The sequence below is a fragment of the Chrysemys picta genome, chromosome 12 (assembly GCF_011386835.1).
Source record: "Chrysemys picta bellii isolate R12L10 chromosome 12, ASM1138683v2, whole genome shotgun sequence".
NCBI lineage: Eukaryota > Metazoa > Chordata > Testudines > Emydidae > Chrysemys > Chrysemys picta.
The window spans coordinates 3,321,561-3,344,663 of NC_088802.1; the positions used below are offsets into that span (position 1 = coordinate 3,321,561).

Consider the following 23,103-nt stretch of genomic DNA (forward strand, 5'->3'; position numbering starts at 1 on the left):
CTCCGGAGTGGATGGCAGGCCAAGCTCAACCACGGTGTGCACCGGGGAGCTTATATGCACCGGACTCAAGGGCGCTTGTGGTGCCGGAATCGACGGTGCCGGAGTTGGCGCCTTCACAGTGCGGTGTGGCACGGTGCGCTGCTCCACTGGGGCCCCAGGTGATGCTTGCAACTGCAGAGCAGCAGCAGATGGATTGTGCTGCTTCTTGGGCCGTGGAGATAGTGAACGGTGCCGCGTCTGTACCGGTGCCAGAAACGTCCGGTGCCGAGAGACTTTGCTGGTGCCGGGTCGTTCCGGTGTCAGAGGCGAGCTTCGGACCGACGGTGCCTGATCCGCGGGCAGTACCCAGGGCACCGGGCTAAGTGCTGCTTCCATTAGGAGCTGTTTTAAACAAAAGTCCCGCTCCTTTTTTGTCCGAGGCTTGGCCTTACAAATGCGGCACTTATCGGGTTGATGAGCTTCCCCGAGGCACTTCAAGCAGGAGTTGTGGGGGTCTCCTGTGGGCATCGGCTTGAGACAGGCCGAGCAAGGCTTGAAACCCGGAGACCTGGGCATGAGCTAGGGATGTGGAGGTCAGCTATGCCGCTCTCCACAGTTCCAACGACCATCACGGGCGGTAAGAAGGAACTGAGGGGGCGCTGGGTCTGCAGGGGCATATATCCAGCACCATAAGGGCGCCACTCCAGGGGGTGCCTCAGCCGACCCATCGAGTGTTACTAGGGTAAAAGTCTTCCGACGATCGTGCACGTGGTGCGTGCACACCTAATTGGAATCGATATGAGCAAGAACTCGAAGAATATCTTTTATTGGACCAACTGCTGTTGGGGAGTGAGCCAAGCTTTCGAGCCTCAGCAAGCTCATCTGCGGGGCTAGGAAAGGGCCTCCCAGCATCCCAGCGAAATCCAAGGGGGAGCAGATTGTTTAGCATAAGGAGTTAACACACATTGCAAGAGACCCTTCAAGATGAAGTGGGCAATTAAACCATCTGCAGTCCTAGGACAATGGGGTAGCGGGCTCCAGATTGTTGTAAGGAGACGGCAAACCAGCGTCTCTGTTCAGGCCAGGAGTTTGTGTCCGGCAGTTAGGGATTTAAGCTCTGGGGCTCGTCTTTGGAAAGTGTTGTGCTGGTTTCCTTTGAGGACTAGTATGGAGAGGTCAGATATGGAGTGATCACCATGTGAAAAGTGTTCACCCACAGGGGAGCGGGTGTTTTTTGTCATTTGAGAGCGCATAGGGCCTGTTGGGGCATTCAGCGCACTAGGCGAGGTACCTACGTGTCCTGAGAGGCAGGGGTAGGACCAGTGGATCGTGAAAGGTGCATTGGGGGAGCGTTGATCATTGTAGCAGTGGAGCTATGGCTGCAGGTTTTGCATCTGTTCCCTCTCCAGTGACCCACGCAGCCCCTTCCCCACCCCAGAGGAGGGAGCAGCATGGCCAGGTATCCAGCCAGAGCCCTGGGGGGAGTCTCCTGTGTACTCCCCCGGGCAGGGGGCCAGGGCAGGGTGGCTTCCACAGCCCAGCTGCTGCTCTGCTCAGTGTCTGGGGGTGGGGGGATACGCAGACCCCAGACGGGATCGAGGCCCTTTTGCACTGGTGTTGTCCAGCCGCCAGGCCAAGGCGCTGACGGGCTAAACAGGAATAAATGGGCTGAGACCTGAGAGAACCAGGGTCTATTCCCGGCTCTACCAGGGCCCTCCTGGGTCACCTTGGGTCAGTCACTGCACCCCTCTGTGCCTCAGTTTCCCCATCTGTACAACATGGACAATGACACCCCCCTCCTTTGTGAAGCACTTTGAGCTCTGCAGTGGGAAAGTGCTAGATAAGAGCCAGGGATGGGTCCTGGTCTGTGGGGAGTTTGTTTTGATGACGAGCTTGGTGAGACTGGGGGTTGTTTGAAGGCCGGAAGAGGGGGTTTGCAGAAGATTTCTTTCAAGGTAGGGTCCTTAACGAGTGTGGGGTGCAACTGTTTGATGATACCCCGGATGGGTTCCTGCCTGGGGTGGGGTGCGGTTGATGGCTTCGTTTTATTTTCCATATTGACGTTTTTGAACGTGAATGTCATAGTTAGAGGAGTCCAGTTCATGATCATAAGAAGAACTTCACCATACTTTCCATTACTGTGATCTCCAAACAATGTGGTTATGGAGTAGGACTGTGCTGAGGATGGTGATAAGTGGTAAGTAATTTCTGCTAAATGACTTGTGGCTTTGCTCATCACATTCACACGCTTTAGCTTTGCTGTGTGATTGTTCACATCCGTGAGACTCCCCAGACACTTCTGCCCTTAAAATAACCTTTCCTCGGGGCTTGCTGGTTTAAAAACAAAGCTGAAAAAAGTCCAGCCTTCCCATTTCAAGGGGGCGAGAGCCTCTGTCATGCAGCGGAGAAACATGGGAGAAGTTTCTTTACGAAGTGTTATGTTTCGTGGGCTGTGCGCATACATACACACACACACACACACACAAGTTAGGTTAAACCCATCAAGACTCTTCCTGGAAGCAAGATAACACACAAGAAGCAAAACCAGGAGTGAGAAAACAGGCTGCTCCCCAAGGCAGCGAGGCCCAGCTCAACTCCCCTGGTTCAAGTCTGGTTCTTGGGGGACTGTCTCAGATTTCAGGCTTCCCGACAGAGCCCCGTTGGCTGCCAGCAGGAGCAGGAAACCCCCCATTGCATTTAAAGTAATAGCACTACAATTTTAATAGTCCAACCTTAAGCAGCACCAGCTGCCCCGTACGTCATTGAATACCGGTGGGTGCTTCCCAAAGGAGTTTCAATCTAGCCCCGCTCTGCCCCGTTTTGGCTGGGCTAGGGAAGCACCAGCATTGCGCTCTCTGGCCGTGCTATGTTTAAACACCACAGCCCATCGGCTCCAGGCTCTCAGGGAATGTTCGAGGCGTCGCTGGGCAGAAGCCTAGTGGGTTTGGGGGGCAATCCGAAGGGGGAAGTGCGGGGGACACACGGAGCACCCCGGCTTCTGGTCTGTAGAGCGAAGGATGGGTTCATGGCCCTATTACCGCCTCCCAGCATGAGTAGAGCTGGGGTTGCTGTTTGCTCATCATCCCAATTGAGTTTAACGTGTGGGCGCCCTCAGTGACTGAGCTCCGAGCCAGAGCCAGAAATGAAACCAGAGTGGGGGGGGGGCTGTCATGGGGTGGGGGGTGTTCAGAGCTCCTGATGGGGAGAAATGGCATGGGGGGATAAGGCAGTGTGGGGCACAGGAGACTCTGGTGGAAGGGGGGAATGGATGGGGGCACAGAGCCCCAGCCGGGGGGGGAGGGCATTAGAGCCCCTGACAGAGGGGGAGTGGGTTCCCTGGAGGTACGGGAGGGTGGCACCCAGGGAGGTTGTGGGGGGCATGGAGGGGTCCAGGAGTCCTGGCGGATGCGGTGAGCTCAACATCTCTGACATCCTGCCCCCTGCTAGTGTAATGGGGGGGGGGGGGGAAAGGGGGGAAGGTTAAGCTGGGGGAGGGGGTGAGAATCTGAAAGCCAATGGGTCCAGTCCCTGCACTTCCCCAGCCCCTTACAAGGCAACATCTCACACATCCCACGCAAACCTCAGGTCCCCCGGAGCTGAGTGACCCCCCGAGGAGCTGCCGGGCGCAGTCACTGCTGTCTACACTCAGCACCGGGCTCTGGTTTCCAGCATCGCTGACAGGAGGAAGCAAGCGGGCGCAGCTGGGCGGTTCGTGGTAAGGCTTTTCTCTGCCCCTGGTGGGCAGGTTGGGCGGGAGGGGGGAGGTTGGTTGGTTTTTTTTTTTTTTTTAAAGAAACAAACAAAAAGCCCCTGGCCTAGTGAAATTCTCACCCGGCAAATCAGAGAGCGATCGGGGCCAGCGGGGGGCAAATCAGAGAGCAATCGGGGCCAGCGGGGCTGTGAATAACCCGGCTCTCTCCGGATCCCAGCAGGCTCAACTCTGAGCACTTCGTAGTCCAGCTTCTCCCACGTCCCGGCCCAACCTGCTCCTTAATGGAGAGTAGCAGGGAGCTCAGTGACTCCAGCACCACCGAGCCGGGGCTGGTCTGCACTAAAAACATCCATCAGCAGAAAAATCCACTCCCCACCAGTGTAGTTACACTGACCTAAGTCTCTGTGTAGTCAGTGCTAGGTGGCTGGACAAATTCTTCCGCTCTCTGAGATAAGACCAGTAAGCAGTGGTATCCCCCAGATGCCACCACTTGTCCTGACAAAATGAGATGTGGTGATTGTCATAGTCCGACACCCCCTTTTCTCAGGGCTTTAATGGGCAGTGAAATGCATCATGTTTTCTATGTTGGGTATAGGAGTTATCGCCCCCTTGACATGCATGGGGTAGGTCTCCTTTCTCAGAGCAATCGGCTCAGGCTTTCTGCAGACTTAGGCAGCGTCGCTGCACCAGTTACACTCAGGAGACAGGTGTTTGTGTGTGTGGAGGAGGGTAAATGATGTGTGGTGAGGAGAAGAACCTGTCCTGGTCCGATCATAAACTTGGGGTGTATCAGTCTCTAAAGAAAACAACTCCTGGGATGTCAAGCCTGAATCTGTAGCACCAAGCTGTATAGTTTAAAAAAAAATGGAAAAAAGAAGGCAAATGTACTTGAGGGTAAGTGCATAAAACGTACGTTCAAAGAAACTGAAAGGCAACAACTTGACTGATCCCACAAGGCACACTTGGCCGGTGGAACTCCTTGCCACAAGACAAGCTTGCACCCAACCGCTCTGGAAGATTAAAAAGAAGGCTCAGACACTTGCAATGGAGAATGAGTCCAGCCACGAATTAGAATAGTGAGGATTAAGAAATAAACCCTCAGGATCTGGTGAGGCTCTAACCTTCCTGCTTCAGAGTGAAAACCAACCATCAGCTACTGCAAGTCAGGAGGGAACGTTCCATGCGGGGAGATTATCCACCGTGTCCTATTGCCTAGTTCTGACACCATCCTCTGAAGCAGGTGATGGTGGCTGCTGTCAGAGAGGAGACCGTATGCTATGCAGACGATATTCCCAGAGCTGATCTAGTCGGACAAGTCCTCCGTGCAGCCCTTTCTGCCTACTGCATTCAGCACATGAATTCCTTAGTAGTATTAACTGTTAGTATTACAGGAGCGCCTATGGGCCCCAACGGGGATTGGGACCCCTTTGGACTGGGCACAGCACAGACCCACAGCGAGAGACCGTCCCTGCCCCAGCTGAGATCAGGGCCCCATGGTGCCGGGCGCTGCCCAGACACACAGCGAGAGACAGTCCCTGCCCCAGCTGAGATCAGGGCCCCGTTGTGCTGGGCGCTGCCCAGACACACAGCGAGAGACAGTCCCTGCCCCACCTGAGATCAGGCCCCGTTGTGCCGGGTGCTGCCCAGACACACAGCGAGAGACAGTCCCTGCCCCAGCTGAGATTAGGATCTAACTTGACAATAGCAGAGGAAGGCAGTTGGACCAGTGGTTAGGCAGCTAATTTTAGACGAGACCCACATTCAGTTCTGACTTGGGGCCAGGTTTTTCAAGGTGTCTAACTCCCATTGACTTAAGTGGGAGTTAGGTGCCTAGACACCTTTGAACATCTGGTGCTTAGTTTTTCTGTGCCTCCGTTCCCATCCCTGCTATGAGGATGACAGGTCTGCCCTGCCTCCCTGAGGGGTGGGAGAGTAAAACATAAGAGATTGTGAGGTGCTTAGATACTGCTGTAAAGTGGGTCAGAGACATACCTAAGAGAGAAAGAAAGGCAGGATTATTAGCCCCATTGTACAGATAGAACCCAGGATTCTAAGTCCCAGCCCACCCCCATGCTAACACCTTAGACTCCACTCCCCTCCCAGAGCTGGGGGGAGAACCCAGGAGTCGTGACTTCCCCTCCCCCCCCCGCACTAACCCACTAGTACATGTTTCTTAGTAGGGAAGGGATCACATCTTCCCAGGTCTTTGTCCCACACCCAGCACAATGGAGCCTTTATCCTAATTGGGTGCTACTCTAAAATACACATTTAATAATAATTAATAATATTTTCAGGGTTACTGGCTGCACAATGGCAGATGAAGACAAAAAGTCCCAGGCACTGGTTAAAGCTGAGTTGAGTGTCAGCAAAGCCAAGGATGTGCGGAAGGAGACGGAGTTGAGGATGAAGTCCTATGCCAACTGGGAGGAGTTCCTCATGCCAGCCCCCATCTCCATCGCCATCCTGGGGCAACTAGTTTTCATTTCAGCGGGACAGGGTGACTTCTCCATCAATAAGAACCCCCCTCAGGGCGGCTTCAAGCACATCAAATACCCAGAATCCTTCAGGGCCTGCTTGTGTCAAGTCAGTAACCAAGGCTGGGCGGCCTTCAACACCGCACATGTCAATATGGACCAGATCAGACTCCTCTCCATGAGTGTCCCAGGACGGATGAAGGCGATTGTTAAAATTCTGTTCCAGGACATGGAGACGGTGAATGCCATGCTGCCGACGCACCTAAAGAACATGAAGGCCGTGGCAGACGACTGCAAAGACTTAGCGCAGGGGGTGAAGGACAAGTATTCAGATGTCATCTACCTGATCCAGGAGCTGATGGAGGCCTGTTTGAATGCCAAGAAAAGTTATGAGGATGAGCTGAAAGACATCCAGATAGCGCTGCAGCAAGCACAGATCAAGGAGAAAGCGGCCCAGGAGGCACAGAAGCTGGCTGAGCAGTATCACAACCAGATGAAGCAGCAGGTCGATGAATCCTTTAAGCAGTACAATGAAGCCATGAAAGCCATCCCCACAGGGTGGGATGCTGTAGGCATGGCTTTTGTGGAGAGTATTACAAATGTAATGACCAATACCATCACTGGGGCTACAAGCATGTCCAGGAGAAAACTTGACAAGATGCAAGCTGGGAAAATGGAAGGCAGTGCAGCAGATGACCCAGAGCAATTTGACCATGGAAACATAATACCGGCACTCAGCATTTTTGCAAAGTCAGGAACTCTACTGACTTTTGCAACGAAGCTCAAAGAGCTAATCAATGAGCAAAATGGCCTCAACATGAAGGAAGTCATCAATGAGAAAACTCAGGAAGTTAACACCAACTGGCTGAAAGACAATTTCCTAAAGACGAAGAGCAGCATAGACGGAGAGAATATGTGTGAGCCAAAAAATCAAGCTCAAGAGATCTGCGCATCTGGCCTCTATATCTGTGAACAGCTGGAAAAGATGGCCTTGTCCGAAAACAAAGGAATGGAAGAAGAAAAGTCTCTCATTGACGAGATCAAACGCTTATACCAAAGAGCATCAGAATTTGATTCTTACAGTAAATCCTCAGTGGGATCTCCTGCCTTCACCGCCAAGCCGCCAAACGTGGCAAAATGTCAGCAAGACTCAACGGGAGGATCCGGTGCCCTGCAAAATGCACATTTGAAGGTCGAACAGAGCCGGGAGATGCTGAAGTCGACCCAGGATGAGTATCAGAGGAGCTTTGAGAACTTCAAGAGGCAGAATGATGAGCTGATGGAGATCATGTGCACTATGGAGAAATGCAAGGTGCAAGATGTAGATTTTGAGGCAGCCAGGAAGATGCTGATCAAAGGGCTGGAGGCCTTGGGGAGCGTGAAGGAGCAGTGGGAGAAGATGGTGAGGTTCTTCCAGATGATCTCCAGCCTGATTGACTCCTGCCTCAGTCGGGACATCAAGGAATTTGTGAGCTCTGTCTCGGACGTACAGAAAATTGAAAATTATTCCTCCAAATCCTTCGTGATAGACACCATCTACACCCAGGCGTTCAATGCTTCCAACGTGGCCCACCTGGTGCACATGATCTCCGAGACCTACACTGAAGTGTCCAATAAATACCTGATGGATCGAGTGAGCAGCCTGGGGCGACTGATTGCCATGGAAACTTCTGATCCAAACTTCAAGTCAGAGCGGGAGGCATTACAGAAAGGTTGCAAAGAGGCCCGCCAAGCCATCTACGACATGGTGATCGAGAAGAAAAAGGAGTTTGATAGGAGTGTCGAGGCCAGGGTGGAGACGATCGACAGAGAGCTGAAGGCCGTGCTACCCCCCGTGAGCGTGGAAGAGCAGAAGGCAATTGAGGGAGCGGTGAAACAGGGGATGAAGGAGCTGACTGTGGAGGAAGAAGATCTGTTTGAGTAGATGGATGCATTGGTGGGGTCCTAGCTACTGGCTCACGCTACGGGCAGTCTCTATAATCAACCAATTATAGCCCCACCTCACTTCGCTCCAAATATGACCTTTGCTTTGCAAGACCCAAGCTTGAGAAAGGCCAGCGTTGCAGTCAAGGTGCTGTGCAAGGACACGGCAGACGCTGGTTCTAGTCTTTACTCTGCCACATGCTGTCCATTGTGACCCTGGGCAAGTCACCCTATTTCTCTGTGCTTGGGCTTCCCATCTGTAAGATAGGGATGTATTGTTACCGCATCTCAGCCATGGGGTAGTTGGGGAGATGAGACACTTAGGTAGTAGTTGGCCCTGATAAGAACCTACAGAGAGATTCATGGAGGGGGGAGATGAGGAAAATGCCCATTCTCTATGAAGCAGGATTTATAGATTTTTAGAAACATCACAAGCGACAGAGCTCCCGCTACTTGTGCTGGAGAGCAAACTCCACCTTCAATAACACAGGAGAAATTTGCAATGACAGAGAGGGTTGGAGGGGACTGGGAGTCAGTCTTTCCTGTGTCTCACTTTGTTAGCTGAAGGGCAAGTCACTTCACCACTCTCTGGGCCTCACATCTGCAAGATGGGGCCATAGCACTTGCTGGACTCACAGGGCCAGGTGTTCAAGGTACTTAGTCACATAACAGTGCAGATCGGCACCTGGTGGGATTTTAAATTGGATTGTGAGGGGAATTAGGCACCTAGTGGATTGCAAGGGGAGTTAGGCACCTAACCAGCTTTGGCACTTTTGAGCGTCCCACTAGGTTCCCATCTGCACTGTTAGGTACTTAAATCCTTTCAGAAACCTGGCCTGCAGGGGTCTGGCCTAAAAAGGGACCATCTTGTGCCCACTAACGTTGAGGCGAAACTCCCTTTGATTTCGACTGGCCCAGGGTTCCACCTGACAGTTGGAAGGAAATCAGAAGCTGACCTAGCTGCCTCACTTACGCTGAGTAGTTCCCCTGAGGCGCATGGGGGGATTCAGCCAAATGGTGGTGCACTACACACACCTGGCACGGAACCAACCATCAAGTGTGAGCTGCCCAGTTGGTCCTTGGATTTCCTGCTTTGCAGTGCCGCAGCACTGAGCGTTTTCAATAAAGCCTCTGGCATTTACTAGCATTAAGAAGCCTGTCATTGTTGTTATTTAGTAGAGGAATGCAGAATTAATGTTCTGTGCAGAATTTCATTGTTCCCTGCAGAATTGGTGCTGCAGAGCTCCTGGCCGCCATTAGGGGCTGCTGGACTCAGCAGAGTCTGGCTGCCCACAAATAGAGGACACAGTGGAGCGGAGGGGGAGCTGGAGGGTTCCCGGCAGCTGCTGTTCCCAGCATGCCCTGAAGGAAGGAGGCGGCGTGTCCCGCAGTAAGCAGAGTGTCCAGCCCAGTGGGTATGGAGCCTTGGGCAAGATCAGCTCTGCACAGCCCAGCACTGAAATCACCACAGGAACCTCCATCCACCCCGGTGTGACCAGCATCAGGCTGTGTCTGCCTCGGGATCCTTGGGCTTGGAGGGGATGGGGTGTGGGTGTCTGGGCAGAGGGAGGCCTGACGCAGCCTCCTCCAGCAACCCCCCAAATACCCCTCCAGTATCCCCCAAATACACACCCTTCAACACCCCCCAAATACTCCCCTCCAGTGCCCCCTAACTGTACCCCCTCTCTACCTCCCCATACCTCCTGCATTGTCCTCTATTTGGGAACCTCTATATGGTAACGCTATGGGGACAGGATGCAAAAACAAGAATCGACTAATAGATTGGAGGGGCAGCATTTTCCCCCAAGATGTGCCCAGCTGCCACGCATGATGCACCCAGACTGAGGTGCCCAACAAAAGCATAACAGAGAAACAGGAACTGGGTTGTCATAGGGTTTTTTTTAACTCTCTTCTCCTGGGGGAATCTTCTTTGTTGTTTGGATTGTTACAGACAGACTTGCTGACAGGTGTGTTGAAATGAATTACCAAAATAATTGAAACTGGTGTGATTATACTATTACTTTGTCTGATAAAATATGCAGATCTGTGCAGAATTTTAAAATGTGCACAGAATTTTTAATTGTTTGGCACAGAATTCCCCTAGGAGTCCTTATGCCAGGGGCTCGGTGTGCCTTCTTTGCTCCAATCCCAGAGTCCCTCATTCCCCCCTCATCATGGCATCTGTATGCCCCCTTTGCCACCTACGCCAGGGGCTCATTTACTTCCTTTCCCCCACCATTCCTACTGCGTTCCTTTCTCACTGGCAGACCCGTCATTCAGGGTGTTAGCATGTTCCCCTCTCCTGGGGCGATGGGCAGAGCGGAGCTGGGGTGCGGTTATGCTGGAAGATCCCAATGGCACCATCAGCCGGTTCGCTGACCTATGCCTAACTGCAGAGGTTGTGGAAGCTGCCACATCAGTTAATTGCCAGCTCCCAGCCCTCGCATCTGCCCCTTACATCAGTACAGCCCCAGACCTGCTCCCTGGTTCCACCACCCGCCCCCCTCATTTGTTCTGTGGTTACGTGAGGCTCTTTCCTATTAAAAACGTTTACATTACAGACGTGATGGTGCTTATTGGAGCTGATGCGCCTTGAATTTCAGAACCTCCGGGGAAAGGGTAGATGTGTCCTTGCAATGCAAGGAAGGAATCAGTCTGTCTAGTAGAAGATCCTATGGACCTGAAGAGGCCACAGAGCTTTTCTATTTGTGAGGAATCAAATAACGATAAAGGGCCAGATTCTGATCTGTGACCCAGTGTGAATCCAGAGTGATCCTCCTGCCCTCAATGGAGTCATGGCTGGATTCTGATCTCAATGACCCAGTGTGAATCTGGAGTGACCCTGCTGCACCAGTTGAGTTGTTCTGTACTTGCCCAGGTGTAACAATGCACAGGTTGGATAACAGCTGTCCTCTGCTAACAACTGGACCCAACATCTGTCTGTGATGCTCAGAGTTATTTTGTTCTTGCAGGCAGGGGATCATCTCGTGGCAGCTCCCCATGGCGCTTTCGACTTGCTCTGGACGAGATGAGGGTTATAAGCTGGTCGTCCGGGACCGTTTTGAGGCAGGGATGAGGGAGCTGGTGTGTTTCACCCAACACCTACTAGAAGCCGAGGCAGATCCGGATGCACATGGGAAAATCCGGGAACGAATCGAGGCAGCTTCCCGAGAGATGTCAGCAGCAGAAGAGGAGCTGGGAAGGCAGCTGAAGACGGTAGATGCCACAACCGAGGAGCTAGTAGCGAAGAAGAAAAGCCTGCAGGACGAGCAAGAGGAGAAGAAAGGGAACCTCGAGCGCTTAAGGATCCAGCTGGACTCCTGCCGCAGGTCGGAAAGAGAGACCAGAGAGATGCTGGAAAGGGCCAAGGGACACCTTGGAGAAATGCAGGCCGAGCTGCAGAGACAACGAGAGGAAGCAGAGCGCAACCGACTGCAACGAGATATCGGTATCGGGCTGATGTTTATTCCTCTCCTGGGGACAATTGCTGGTGAGTGGCTTGTGCTGTTTGTACGTTACAGCCTCATGGCGCCTTATCGCACACACTTTGCAGTTGCTACCAGGGATTTAGGACTTGGAGAGTCCGTCCATCCACTGGCGCGATAGGATGGGTCCACTTAATCTCATTTCCAGTAGTTCTCACTCTTCCAGTCTCTACTGAGCATGGAGAACCAGCCACAGACTGGCAAGCATAAGAGGGCTGGTGAATGGGATGGGGGTCTATCCCCTCTAGGGCATGCTGGCTCCAATCCAGCCTCAGGGAGGGGGAATGGCTGGCTCAGAGGTGCAGGGAATGGGGCATGGGGCCTTTCCCCTCTGGCTTGCAGTTTCAGCAGAAATGCTAAGGACTGATCAGGACACCGAGAGCAAAATTCCCTCTTCTCCAGAGATGGCTCATTTCACGGCTCAGGCCGAATGTTTTGTATGTGGTAGAAGGGGATCTTATCCACCAGCCAGCTGGGTGGATCCTACATTGCGGGGAGGGGACGCAAAGAGGCCTCCAAGCGAGTAGATGGATGGATGGATAGAGGATGTGTATGGGCTTGGAGAGATGGGGCTGTATGGGGATGGATGGAGTGCGGTGTATGTAGATGCATGGAGCGAGAGGGGGTGAATGGGGATGGATGGATGGGGGAGGTGTATTGGGATGGATGTATGCAGAGACGGGTGTGGGGGAATAGATGTATGGATGGAGGGTGTGTATGTGGCTGGATGGAAGAATGGATGGAGAAAGGGTGTGTGGGGATGGTTAGATGGAGAGCGGGATGGATGGATGGCAGATGACACTAAACTGGGAGGAGTGGTAGATACACTAGAGGGTAGGGATAGGATACAGAGGGACCTAGACAAATTAGAGAATTGGCCAAAAGAAACCTGATGAGGTTCAACAAGGACAAGTGCAGAGTCCTGCACTTAGGACGGAAGAATCCCATGCACTGCTACAGACTAGGGACTGAGTGGCTAGGCAGCAGTTCTGGAGAAAAGGACCTAGGGGTTACAGTGGATGAGAAGCTGGATATGAGTCGAAAGTGTGCCCTTGTTGCCAAGAAGGCTAACGGCATTTTTGTCTGTATAAGTAGGGGCATTGCCAGCAGATCGAGGGACATGATCGTTCCCCTCTATTCGGCATTGGTGAGGCCTCATCTGGAGTACTGTGTCCAGTTTTGGGCCCCACACTACAAGAAGGATGTGGAAAAATTGGAAAGAGTCCAGTGGAGGGCAACAAAAATGATTAGGGACTGGAACACATGACTTATGAGGAGAGGCTGAGGGAACTGGGATTGTTTAGTCTGCAGAAGAGAAGAATGAGGGGGATTTGATAGCTGCTTTCAACTACCTAAAAGGGGGTTCCAAAGAGGATGGATCTAGACTGTTCTCAGTGGTACCAGATGACAGAACAATGAGTAATGGTCTCAAGTTGCAGTGGGGGAGGTTTAGGTTGGATATTAGGAAAAACTTTTTCACTAGGAGGGCGGTGAAGCACTGGAATGGGTTACCTAGGGAGGTGGTGGAATCTCCTTCCTTAGAGGTTTTTAAGGTCAGGCTTGACAAAGGCCTGGCTGGGATGATTTAGTTGGGAATTAGTCCTGCTTTGAGCAGGGGGTTGGACTAGATGACCTCCTGAGGTCGCTTCCAACCCTGATATTCTATGATTCTATGGGGGAGTGTGTGGGAATTGATGGACAGATGGAGAGAGAGGTGTATGAGGATGAAAGGATGGAGAGGGGTGTGTGTGGGGATGGATGGATGCAGAGATGGTTGTGGGGGGATGGATGGATGGAGAGGGGGTGTATGAGGATGGATGGATGGAGAGAAGGATGGATGGATGGGGGGAGTGTGTGGGAATTGATGGACGGATGGAGAGAGAGGTGTGTGGGGCTAGATCGATAGATGGAGAGAGGGGTGTATGAGGATGAAAAGATGGAGAGGGGTGTGTGTGGAGATGGATAGATGGATGTTTTGTATGGAAATTGAGGAATGGATGGGGGTGTGTGGGGATGGAGGGGGGTGTGTGTATGGGAATGGATGGGTTCCAGGAATAGAAAGGTCCCATGACCACACATTCATCGCATACTTAAGAACCACGTGATTTTAAATAATTTCTTGCTGTGTAGTCAGCAAAGTAAAACCTTGGGCCTTGTTTAATCCTAATCATCCCTGGATCTTATCTAGCGCTTTCCCGTCGCAGAGCTCAAAGTGTTTCACAAAGGAGGGGGGTGTCATTGTCCATGTTGTACAGGTGGGGAAACTGAGGTACCGAGCGGGACAGTGACTGGCCCATGGTGACCGAGCAGGGCCCTGGCAGAGCTGTGAATAGACCCTGGTTCTCTCAAATCCCAGCCCATCAGCACCTTGGCCTAGCATCTGGGCAGCAGTGGTCCAACGGGGCCTTGATCCCGTTCGGGGTCTGGGTATGGTGCCCTCCACTGCCCATAGCAACAGCCGGGCTGTGGAAGCCGCCCTGCCCCGGTGCCCTGCCAGGGGGAGCACACAGGAGATGCCCCACAGGGCTCTGTCTGGATACCTGGCCATGCTGCCCCCTCCTCTGGTGGCTGGGGGGGAAGGGGCTGCTAGGGTTACCATATTTTATGCCTCCAAATGGAAGACACTCCACGGGGCCCCGGCCCCGCCCCCAGCCCCAACTCCGCCCCTTCCCCAAAGTCTCCGCCCCCTCCTCTGCTTCCCGCGAACATTTGATTCGCGGGAAGCCTGAAGCAGGTAAGGAGGGGTGTGGGGGGAGGAGGCGCGGCCCAGGCTGGCTCCCCCGGCGGCTCCAGCCTGGGTCGGCTCGGGCCCTGGGGTGCCGGCCCCAGCCCGCCCAGCACTGCCGGCCCCTGGGCCCCCGGCCGAGCACCCCCGGCCCGCCCAGCACCGCCGGTCCCCGGCCCGCCCAGCACTGCCGGCGCACCCCCCGGCGGCCCAGCGACCCCCCGGCGGCCCGGCCCCGCGACCCCGGCTCCCGGCCCGGCTCCGCGACTCTGGACCCCGGCCCGGTCCCGCGCCCCCGGCCCCCGGCACCGCGCCCCCGGCTCCCGGCCCGGCGACCCCGGCTCCCGGCCTGGCCCGGCGACCCCGGACCGGCTCCCAGCCCCGCGACCCCGGACCGGCTCCCGGCCCGGACCCCGGCCCGGCACTGCGACCCCGGCACCGCGCCCCTGGTTCCCGGCCTGGCACCGCGCCCCTGGTTCCCGGCCCGGCACCGCGCGCCCGGCTCCTGGACCCCAGCCCGGCACCGCGCTCCCGGCCCGGCACCATGCCCCCGGCCCCGCACCGCCGACCCCAGCCAAAGAGGCCCCGGCCGAGCACCACCGAGCCCTCCCTCCCTCCCAATTTTCCCGGACATGCCCGGCTTTTGGGGATTTCCCCCCGGACAGGGATTTGAGCCCCCAAAAGCCAGACATGTCCGGGAAAATCCGGACGTATGGTAACCCTAGGGGCTGCATTAGTCACTGGTTAGGGCACAAGCACCAGGCTGTGTGTTAGGAGCATCAGAGCCCAAAGGGAAGGAGGCCCCGGGCTGGGGCTGCTGGGAGGGGCCGTGGGACTGCGAGTGGCTGGGGGGGTGAGTCCTGGGTTAATGTCTGCCTCCCCACAGCCTGTTGGAGGGGTCTGCACCCCACAGCAAGGGAAGGGGACCCCCCCTCCACATATGCAGCACTTGGCCCCGATCTTTGTTGTGGGGTCCATGCAGCACCTGGCATGATAGGGGTCCTGAGCTCTGTTGGGGGGCGGGGTATCTGCGCAGCCCCGGTGGACAGGGCTCCCGACTTGGTCGGGAGGTGTCTGTGCAGGGCCTGGCGTGATGGGCAGACCCGATCTCTGCTGGGGGGGTGAGGGGGCAGTGTGTGCAGGGCCTGGCGTGATGGGTTCTCTGTCAGGGCCTCCAAGCAATAGTTTAATACCAGTAATAATCAGTATCCCATAACTAATTATATTCGGTTTCACCAGGCTCCGTCTTGGTTGGCTGTGGGCAGGTAGCTTTGGATGCCGCTGAGAAAGCCGCACGCGAGGCCCAGGATGCCGTTAATCGACACACAAACGAAGTGTCCAGGTACTCAGCTGAAGTCTTCAGGTACGAGGAGCAGGAGCGGCAGGCGGAGGCTGAGATCGCAGCCAACAAGGAGCGACTGGCTCAGATCGACGCGGAGCGACAGGCGTTGGCCGTGCTACAGGGGGAGATCATCACCCTGCAGAACGGGCTGAGGAAATGTGTTACCTTCATGAATGGGCTAGCAGGGAAGGTCTGCGTGGCCAAGAGGCTCACCGAGGACCTGCTGATCTACGAGGAGCTAGCCAACATCCTCGGAGAGGTCGTCCAGCACATGCTACCCACAATGAACCCGGGAGGTGAGGCTGGCACGAGATTCCTGGCCGCGGGGGAACTCCAGGGCCTCATTGAGAAGTTAAAGTCGGGCGGTCACAGGCTCAGAGCCCTGGCAGACACCGAGGCAGCAGCAATTGACTATTAGGGCCACGATTTCAAAAGCCGAAGTCCCAGGCCCATGGCCAGGCTATGGCGAGCGCATGGGTTTCCATCTACGCTTGAGCATTGTACTGGGCTAACAATGCTAGTTAGGTAGAGTCGCCACCTCTGAGAGGCAAAAAAGCAAACAAACCCAGCCATTGCCCCTCACCCCTACCAGCCTTACCCTCTTCTTCCTCTCTCAGGCACCCCCAGGCCTTGGACCCCCATTCTCCCACCCCTGTAACCACTCTTTACCCTCCCTGCTGGCAAGCCACACGTCCCTGTCCCTTCTCTGCCACGTGACCTGGTGTGGTCCTCACAAGATCCCTGCGCGGCCACGCGGGTTATAAGTGAAAACACCCCTGGCGCATGGCAACCAGCAGGAGGAAAACCGGCCAGGTAGCAATGCCACCTAGGGCTGTGCCATTTTAACCAATGCAGGGAAACCGGCACAGCCCCCTCTGTGCAAACAGTTATACTGGTGTAAATGGGCCTTATATTAGTCTAGCTTATTCTCCTTCCCCTGTGGGAATAGCTGTAGTGGTATAGGAACCAACATGCCAATATAGCTGCCTCCACACTGGAGTGGGATAGCTAGACGGGATGAGCTAAAGCAGTACAACTTCCTCGTGTAGACAAGACCTAAATTGTTTTTACATGGTGGAGTAAAACCATTGCGACCCCCATGTGGATACGCTTTATTCTGGTTGAGGAGTGACTGGTGTGAAGCTTGAGCTATGATTAAAACTTCTCTGGCTATTGCTGTGTTGGTCAGGGTGTGAAAACAACACAGCCCCAGCGCCATGACTGTGCTGGTAAAACCCCCAATGTAGACATGGGGGTGTCGAGAGAGGAGCGCATCTGACGGGTTCCTTAATGTCTTTTCGGGAGGTGGCATTTGCTGTGCTGTCCAAAAAGCTCCTGGTGTCGGCGTAAGCTGCGTCTACACGAAGGAACCCTGCCGGACAAGCTAGACTGACAGGCTCTGCGGTGTAGACACCGGTGTAGACGGTGTAAGTCAATTAGGCACAAAGTGTAAACCTGGGAACCAGTTCTGGTTTGGAAAAATGTTTTCCAACAAAACATGGCCACTTTCCGGAGAAGAAAAAGGAAAGTTTTTGGCAAAAATGTTGGGATTTTTCTCCAAAATGTTTTTGAAACAAACAAAAAAATCATATTGGTGATTTTGTTTGTTTGTCATTTGGGAGCTTCCTGCCATTGCTTATTTTGGATTTCCCGCCCTAAAAAACCTTTTTCTCTTTTGAAATTTGTTTTAAAAAAGGACGGAATTAACCAGAAGGAAAAAAATCTCAGCAGAACATAAGTTTTTAAAAGTCAGTTTGTTTTCAAACCTAGCAGAACAAAACCTTGTTTGACAGTTCAGCCAGCCCTAGAATTGGTCAATTCTGTGCATTTATGGCCAATCAAATGACAAACCACTCACAATTGTGGAAATTGGGAACACAAATTGTACGTTTCCCCCCATAGATTTTGGGTCTCCTTTTCTGAACATTTGTCCCTTACCCTTGGTATTTCAATCTGGAAAAAGCAAGGCTAGATGAATTTTCTTGCCTCAAAGTCGTAAAGAAATATCTGAATCTTGTATATTAATGATTGTTTTAACCATTTGCTGGGAAGTATTTGACATAGCCCTGTACTCAGTATTAGGTGTTTAATTTTTCTGATCTAGTGGTTAGAGGAAGGGAGCTGGGAGCCAGGACTTCTGGGTTCTCTCCTCAGCTTTGGGAGAGAAGTGGGGTCTAGCGATTAGAGCAGGGGGGCTTGAGAGCTAGGACTCGTAGGTCCCATTCCCAGCTCTGGGAGAGGAGTGGGGTCTAGTGAATTGGAGTGAGGGGGTCACTGGGGGCAAGGACAAGAGTAAGCCAGGGTGGGGCAGGGATGGGGACTACACAGGAGTTATCAGGGGATGGGGCAGGTATTACTGGAGATCAGATAGGGAGGGGATGTGGGCTGCATGGGGTCAACGAGGGCAAGATTTGCTCTGCAGAACCGTTCTTATTAGTCTTGATGTCCAATCCCGCCCTGCAGCTGTGAGTTGTTCAACTTGTAGGCTGGGCACTCTTGACCTGGCGTTGTTATGGGACCAGAGCCCCCAAAGCTTGACAGAAGCTTTCTGGAGCCCAGCTACATTTCTCAATCTCAGCAAGGGGGGGTGGAATGTATGAAACTTGCCCCGTTGGAGGCACACGGGGGCGTCTGTGTAGATCTGCATCTCAGAGGCAGTGCTAGCTCTTTGGGGCACTAAGCAGGAATATTTTTGGGTCCCCCTCACAACACTTGTTCTTATGAAAATAATAATAATATTAATTAATAAAAAGCAAATGGGGGGGCCCCCTTGACCTGCTCAGGCCCTAAGCACTTGCTTAGTCTGCTTATGCCTAGCACTGGCACAGAGCATCTGCTTATTCATAGATTATAGGACTGGAAGGGACCTCGAGAGGTCATCTTGCAAGTCTTGCTAATGCCCAAAGGATCTCGGTGCAGTGTTAAGCCTGGGAACTCAAACCCGTTAATGCGAGGAAGTTGGAAAGCTCAAGTTCTAGGGGGGCTTTTCCTAAGGCTGTTTTCTTCCCTTGATAATAAATGTATTGCTGTGCACCCCACCTGCATCTGTTACACGTCCTCCAGCGCTTTAGAGCATTTTACTGGTGTGGGGTGGATTTGCTTCCCAAGATGCATGGGACACGGCTATTAATGAGTTTAAACTCTTTTTACTGCAAAATAAAGGCTGTTTTAATGACAATAACGGAGCCCCCTGACCTTCGGGCATTTTTGTCTATAAATGGGGAGCTCTATTTTCTCTTATTCCCGTGATCAGGCTCTGGGATCCATGTTGTGATGCACTACGAGCCCTGTTCAGCATCGCCCTTGGCAGGAGAGGGATCTGTCCAGAAAATGAGGCCACAGACGTATTATTTTGTAATGAGATACTGCACCAAGAATAGCCGAGACACGCAATAGACGGTAATTCAGAATTTCAGACAGCAGAGGGGCCTATTGTACATGATTTGCAAGTTTAAAAGCAGTAAGAATTTAAGGCCATGAACATAGCTAGGTTTGAGGATGCAAGTTCAGCCTCGGGGTCCCAGCTAGTCCTTGGGATGCCAGTGAGCCTGGGTAGGGGGCTGGTGTAGGGCAAAGAGGATGGATGGAAAGGGGCTGCAGACCCACTCCAGGGCTAAGTGAGGGTCTCTCCAGAGCCAGCTAGAGAGGGGCTGAGGAACAGGGACAGAGAGTGGAGTCACAGGTGAGGTTCCCTATAGGACAAGGCCTGGAGGCCCAAAAAGGGTTTTGGTGGGTGCACTGGGGCAGTCTAACTGGGACATGGTATCTGGTGTGTGTGTTTGTGTAACACTCCCACACACCCAGAGCTGTGGTTGTTACATGTACATAATAATAACTACTATGACTAATAGTGACTCCGATAACATTCCTACCTGCTCCGGGAGGGGATGCTCAGAGGAAGGCGCCAGGAACTGCATCGGCCTTTTCAGCTGTTACCATAACGCCAGCCGGGCTTTGTGATTTCCGGCTGAATGGTGTAAACTCCGTCACCTCCGAGTCCTGAGGCCAATGTCCGCACATACCCCCAGCCCCATAAACTGCCCCACTGATGCTAGAACCTTCCTACCCCTCCCCGTCCATTTCCCAGTCACCAAATGGCTCGTCCTAGTCCAGAACCTTCCCCATCCAGACACCCCGAGTGCCAACCTGTGCCCCCGTCAGCCCAACTGCTCTGACCGAGCCAGAGTCACCCCCTGCCCTCCACGTCCCCGACAGTCTGTCCCCCCTCCACTGACTCCCTCTGCTCTTCCAGAACCTCCCCCCAAGCTCCTGTGACAACCCAGACGTGCTGCTGTCTGTCCCCTCGCACCGCTCCCCAGCTGCCCCAGCGCTGCCAGAACCTGCCATTCCTACCTGCCATCCCCCCTTTTCTGTTTCCATTCACTGTCTCCCTCTTCCTCCCCCAACAACGAACCTTCTGTTGGTGTCACTAGGCATCACCCTAGGTAACTTGGGGGGTTGGAAGACCCGAGAGTCGATGAAGCCCCCCCGCTCTAGGCCAAAGTGAATCAAAGCCCCTGCATGTTAAACTTTACTAACCTCACAGACCAGCAGCTGGAAGCAGTAGTGATAAGGGAAACCTACATGCTTCTAGCTGAAGGACAAGATTACTTGCAGAAAGAAAAAGTGAGAACAAGCTGCACAGCCAAGGTCGTGTAATGTAGCCAGAGGGAGAAAGGGGGAGAGGTGGGAATGGAGGAGGGGGGGGTGAGAAAGGGCTGGGGAAGAAGGGAAAGGGTTAGCTGCAAAATGTATAAAAGACAAAGGCTGCTTATGTTGGTGTGCTTGATTTGAGATGGGCCTGTCTCCTTGCACCACTTTGAGATCTCAAATAAACTTTGTTTGCTTCTCCACCCTGGCGTGTTTATTGGCGCGAAGCAAACCGGGCAACGGACACCCCTGTTGCTGTCCTCGGGCACTGTGCTGGTAACACTTCCACCCTCCCCATTGACAACCCCCACCCCCTGAAAAACAGCCAGTTCCCCCCACTGCGGCCCCAAACAGCCAGTCTGTCCTCTCACCCCACCCGGAGCCTCCTAACTGCCCCAAGCCTGAGAGTTTTCTGCCCCAGCTCCTGTAATAACCTTGACTGATTTCCAGTCTGTCCCTCCTGCCCCACATACAGCTAATTGCCCCCGTTCTTCCCCACCCTCCCCCCACCTCCCTGACTAACTGCCAGTCGGTCCCGCACAGACAGAGCCCCGCTCTTCCCAACCCTCCCGCACATCCCTGACTAACTGCCAGTCTGTCCCACAGACAGAGCCCCACTCTTCCCGGCCCCGGCCCCACCCCCACATCCCTGACTAACTGCCAGTCTGTCCCCCACAGACAGAGCCCCGCTCTTCCCGACCCTCCCCCACATCCCTGACTAACTGCCAGTCTGTCCCCACAGACAGAGCCCCGCTCTTCCCAACCCTCCCCCCACATCCCTGACTAACTGCCAGTCTGTCCCCACAGACAGAGCCCCACTCTTCCCGGCCCCGGCCCCACCCCCACATCCCTGACTAACTGCCAGTCTGTCCCCCACAGACAGAGCCCCGCTCTTCCCGACCCTCCCCACATCCCTGACTAACTGCCAGTCTGTCCCCACAGACAGAGCCCCGCTCTTCCCGACCCTCCCCCACATCCCTGACTAACTGCCAGTCTGTCCCCCACAGACAGAGCCCGCTCTTCCGGACCCCCCCCCACATCCCCGACTAACTGCCAGTCTGTCCCCCACAGACAGAGCCCCACTCTTCCCGACCCTCCCCACATCCCTGACTAACTGCCAGTCTGTCCCCCACAGACAGAGCCCCGCTCTTCCAGACCCCCCACAATCCCTGACTAACTGCCAGTCTGTCCCCCACAGACAGAGCCCCGCTCTTCCCGACCCTCCCCCCACATCCCTGACTAACTGCCAGTCTGTCCCCCACAGACAGAGCCTCGCTCTTCCCGACCCTCCCCACGTCCCTGACTAACTGCCAGTCTGTCCCCCACAGACAGAGCCCCCGCTCTTCCCAACCCTCCCCCCACATCCTGGACTAACTGCCAGTCGGTCCCCCACAGACAGAGCCCCGCTCTTCCCGACCCCCCCCCACATCCCTGACTAACTGCCAGTCTGTCCCCCACAGACAGAGCCCCGCTCTTCCCGACCCCCCCCACATCCCTGACTAACTGCCAGTCTGTCCCCCCACAGACAGAGCCCTGCTCTTCCCGACCCTCCCCCCACATCCCTGACTAACTGCCAGTCTGTCCCCACAGACAGAGCCCCGCTCTTCCAGACCCCCCCCACATCCCTGACTAACTGCCAGTCTGTCCCCCACAGACAGAGCCCCGCTCTTCCCAACCCTCCCCCCACATCCCTGACTAACTGCCAGTCGGTCCCCCACAGACAGAGCCCCGCTCTTCCCGATCCCCCCCACATCCCTGACTAACTGCCAGTCTGTCCCCCACAGACAGAGCCCCGCTCTTCCCGACTCTGCCCCCATGCCCCTGACTAACTGCCAGTCTGTCCCCCCACAGACAGAGCCCCGCTCTTCCCGACCCACCCACATCCCTGACTAACTGCCAGTCTGTCCCCCACAGACAGAGCCCCGCTCTTCCCGACCCCCCCACGTCCCTGACTAACTGCCAGTCTGTCCCCCCACAGACAGAGCCCCGCTCTTCCCGACCCCCCCCACATCCCTGACTAACTGCCAGTCTGTCCCCACAGACAGAGCCCCGCTCTTCCCAACCCTTCCCCCACGTCCCTGACTAACTGCCAGTCTGTCCCCACAGACAGAGCCCCGCTCTTCCCGACCCCCCACATCCCTGACTAACTGCCAGTCTGTCCCCCACAGACAGAGCCCCGCTCTTCCCGACCCCACCCACGTCCCTGACTAACTGCCAGTCTGTCCCCCCACAGACAGAGCCCCCGCTCTTCCCGACCCCCCCACATCCCTGACTAACTGCCAGTCTGTCCCCACAGACAGAGCCCCGCTCTTCCCGACCCCCCCACATCCCTGACTAACTGCCAGTCTGTCCCCCACAGACAGAGCCCCGCTCTTCCCGACCCTCCCCCACATCCCCTGACTAACTGCCAGTCGGTCCCCCACAGACAGAGCCCCGCTCTTCCCGACCCCCCCCACATCCCTGACTAACTGCCAGTCTGTCCCCCACAGACAGAGCCCTGCTCTTCCCGAGCCCCCCCCCCACATCCCTGACTAACTGCCAGTCTGTCCCCCACAGACAGAGCCCCGCTCTTCCCGACCCCCCCCACGTCCCTGACTAACTGCCAGTCTGTCCCCCACAGACAGAGCCCCGTTCCTCCCGACCCCCCCCCATGTCCCTGACTAACTGCCAGTCTGTCCCCACAGACAGAGCCCCGCTCTTCCCGACCCCCCATGTCCCTGACTAACTGCTAGTCTCTAGTCTGTCCCCACAGACAGAGCCCCGCTCTTCCCAACCCCCCCACATCCCTGACTAACTGCCAGTCTGTCCCCCAC

General features: G+C 54.8%; 2 protein-coding genes across 2 annotated transcripts; both read left to right on the plus strand.

Annotated features, from left to right (window-relative positions):
• Positions 1-3,606: 3,606 nt before the first annotated feature.
• Positions 3,607-9,235, plus strand: LOC135974682 (uncharacterized). Its single transcript, XM_065563115.1, has 2 exons — positions 3,607-3,694; positions 5,986-9,235. The coding sequence occupies exon 2, from the start codon at positions 6,002-6,004 to the stop codon at positions 8,087-8,089; it is 2,088 nt and encodes a 695-aa protein (XP_065419187.1). The 5' UTR covers positions 3,607-3,694; positions 5,986-6,001; the 3' UTR covers positions 8,090-9,235.
• Positions 9,236-11,000: 1,765 nt separating this feature from the next.
• Positions 11,001-18,818, plus strand: LOC135974683 (GRB10-interacting GYF protein 2-like). The gene is made up of 2 exons (XM_065563116.1): positions 11,001-11,578; positions 15,538-18,818. Exons 1-2 carry the CDS (start codon positions 11,089-11,091, stop codon positions 16,056-16,058), a joined length of 1,011 nt encoding a protein of 336 aa, XP_065419188.1. The 5' UTR covers positions 11,001-11,088; the 3' UTR covers positions 16,059-18,818.
• The last annotated feature ends 4,285 nt before the right edge of the window (positions 18,819-23,103 follow it).

Coding starts and splice junctions, on each gene's coding strand:
- LOC135974683 (XM_065563116.1), top strand. CDS start 11,089: ATGGCGCTTTCGACTTGCTCTGGACGAGATGAGGGTTATAAGCTGGTC. Junction 11,579..15,537: donor TCTCCTGGGGACAATTGCTG/GTGAGTGGCTTG, acceptor CGGTTTCACCAG/GCTCCGTCTTGGTTGGCTGT.
- LOC135974682 (XM_065563115.1), top strand. CDS start 6,002: ATGGCAGATGAAGACAAAAAGTCCCAGGCACTGGTTAAAGCTGAGTTG.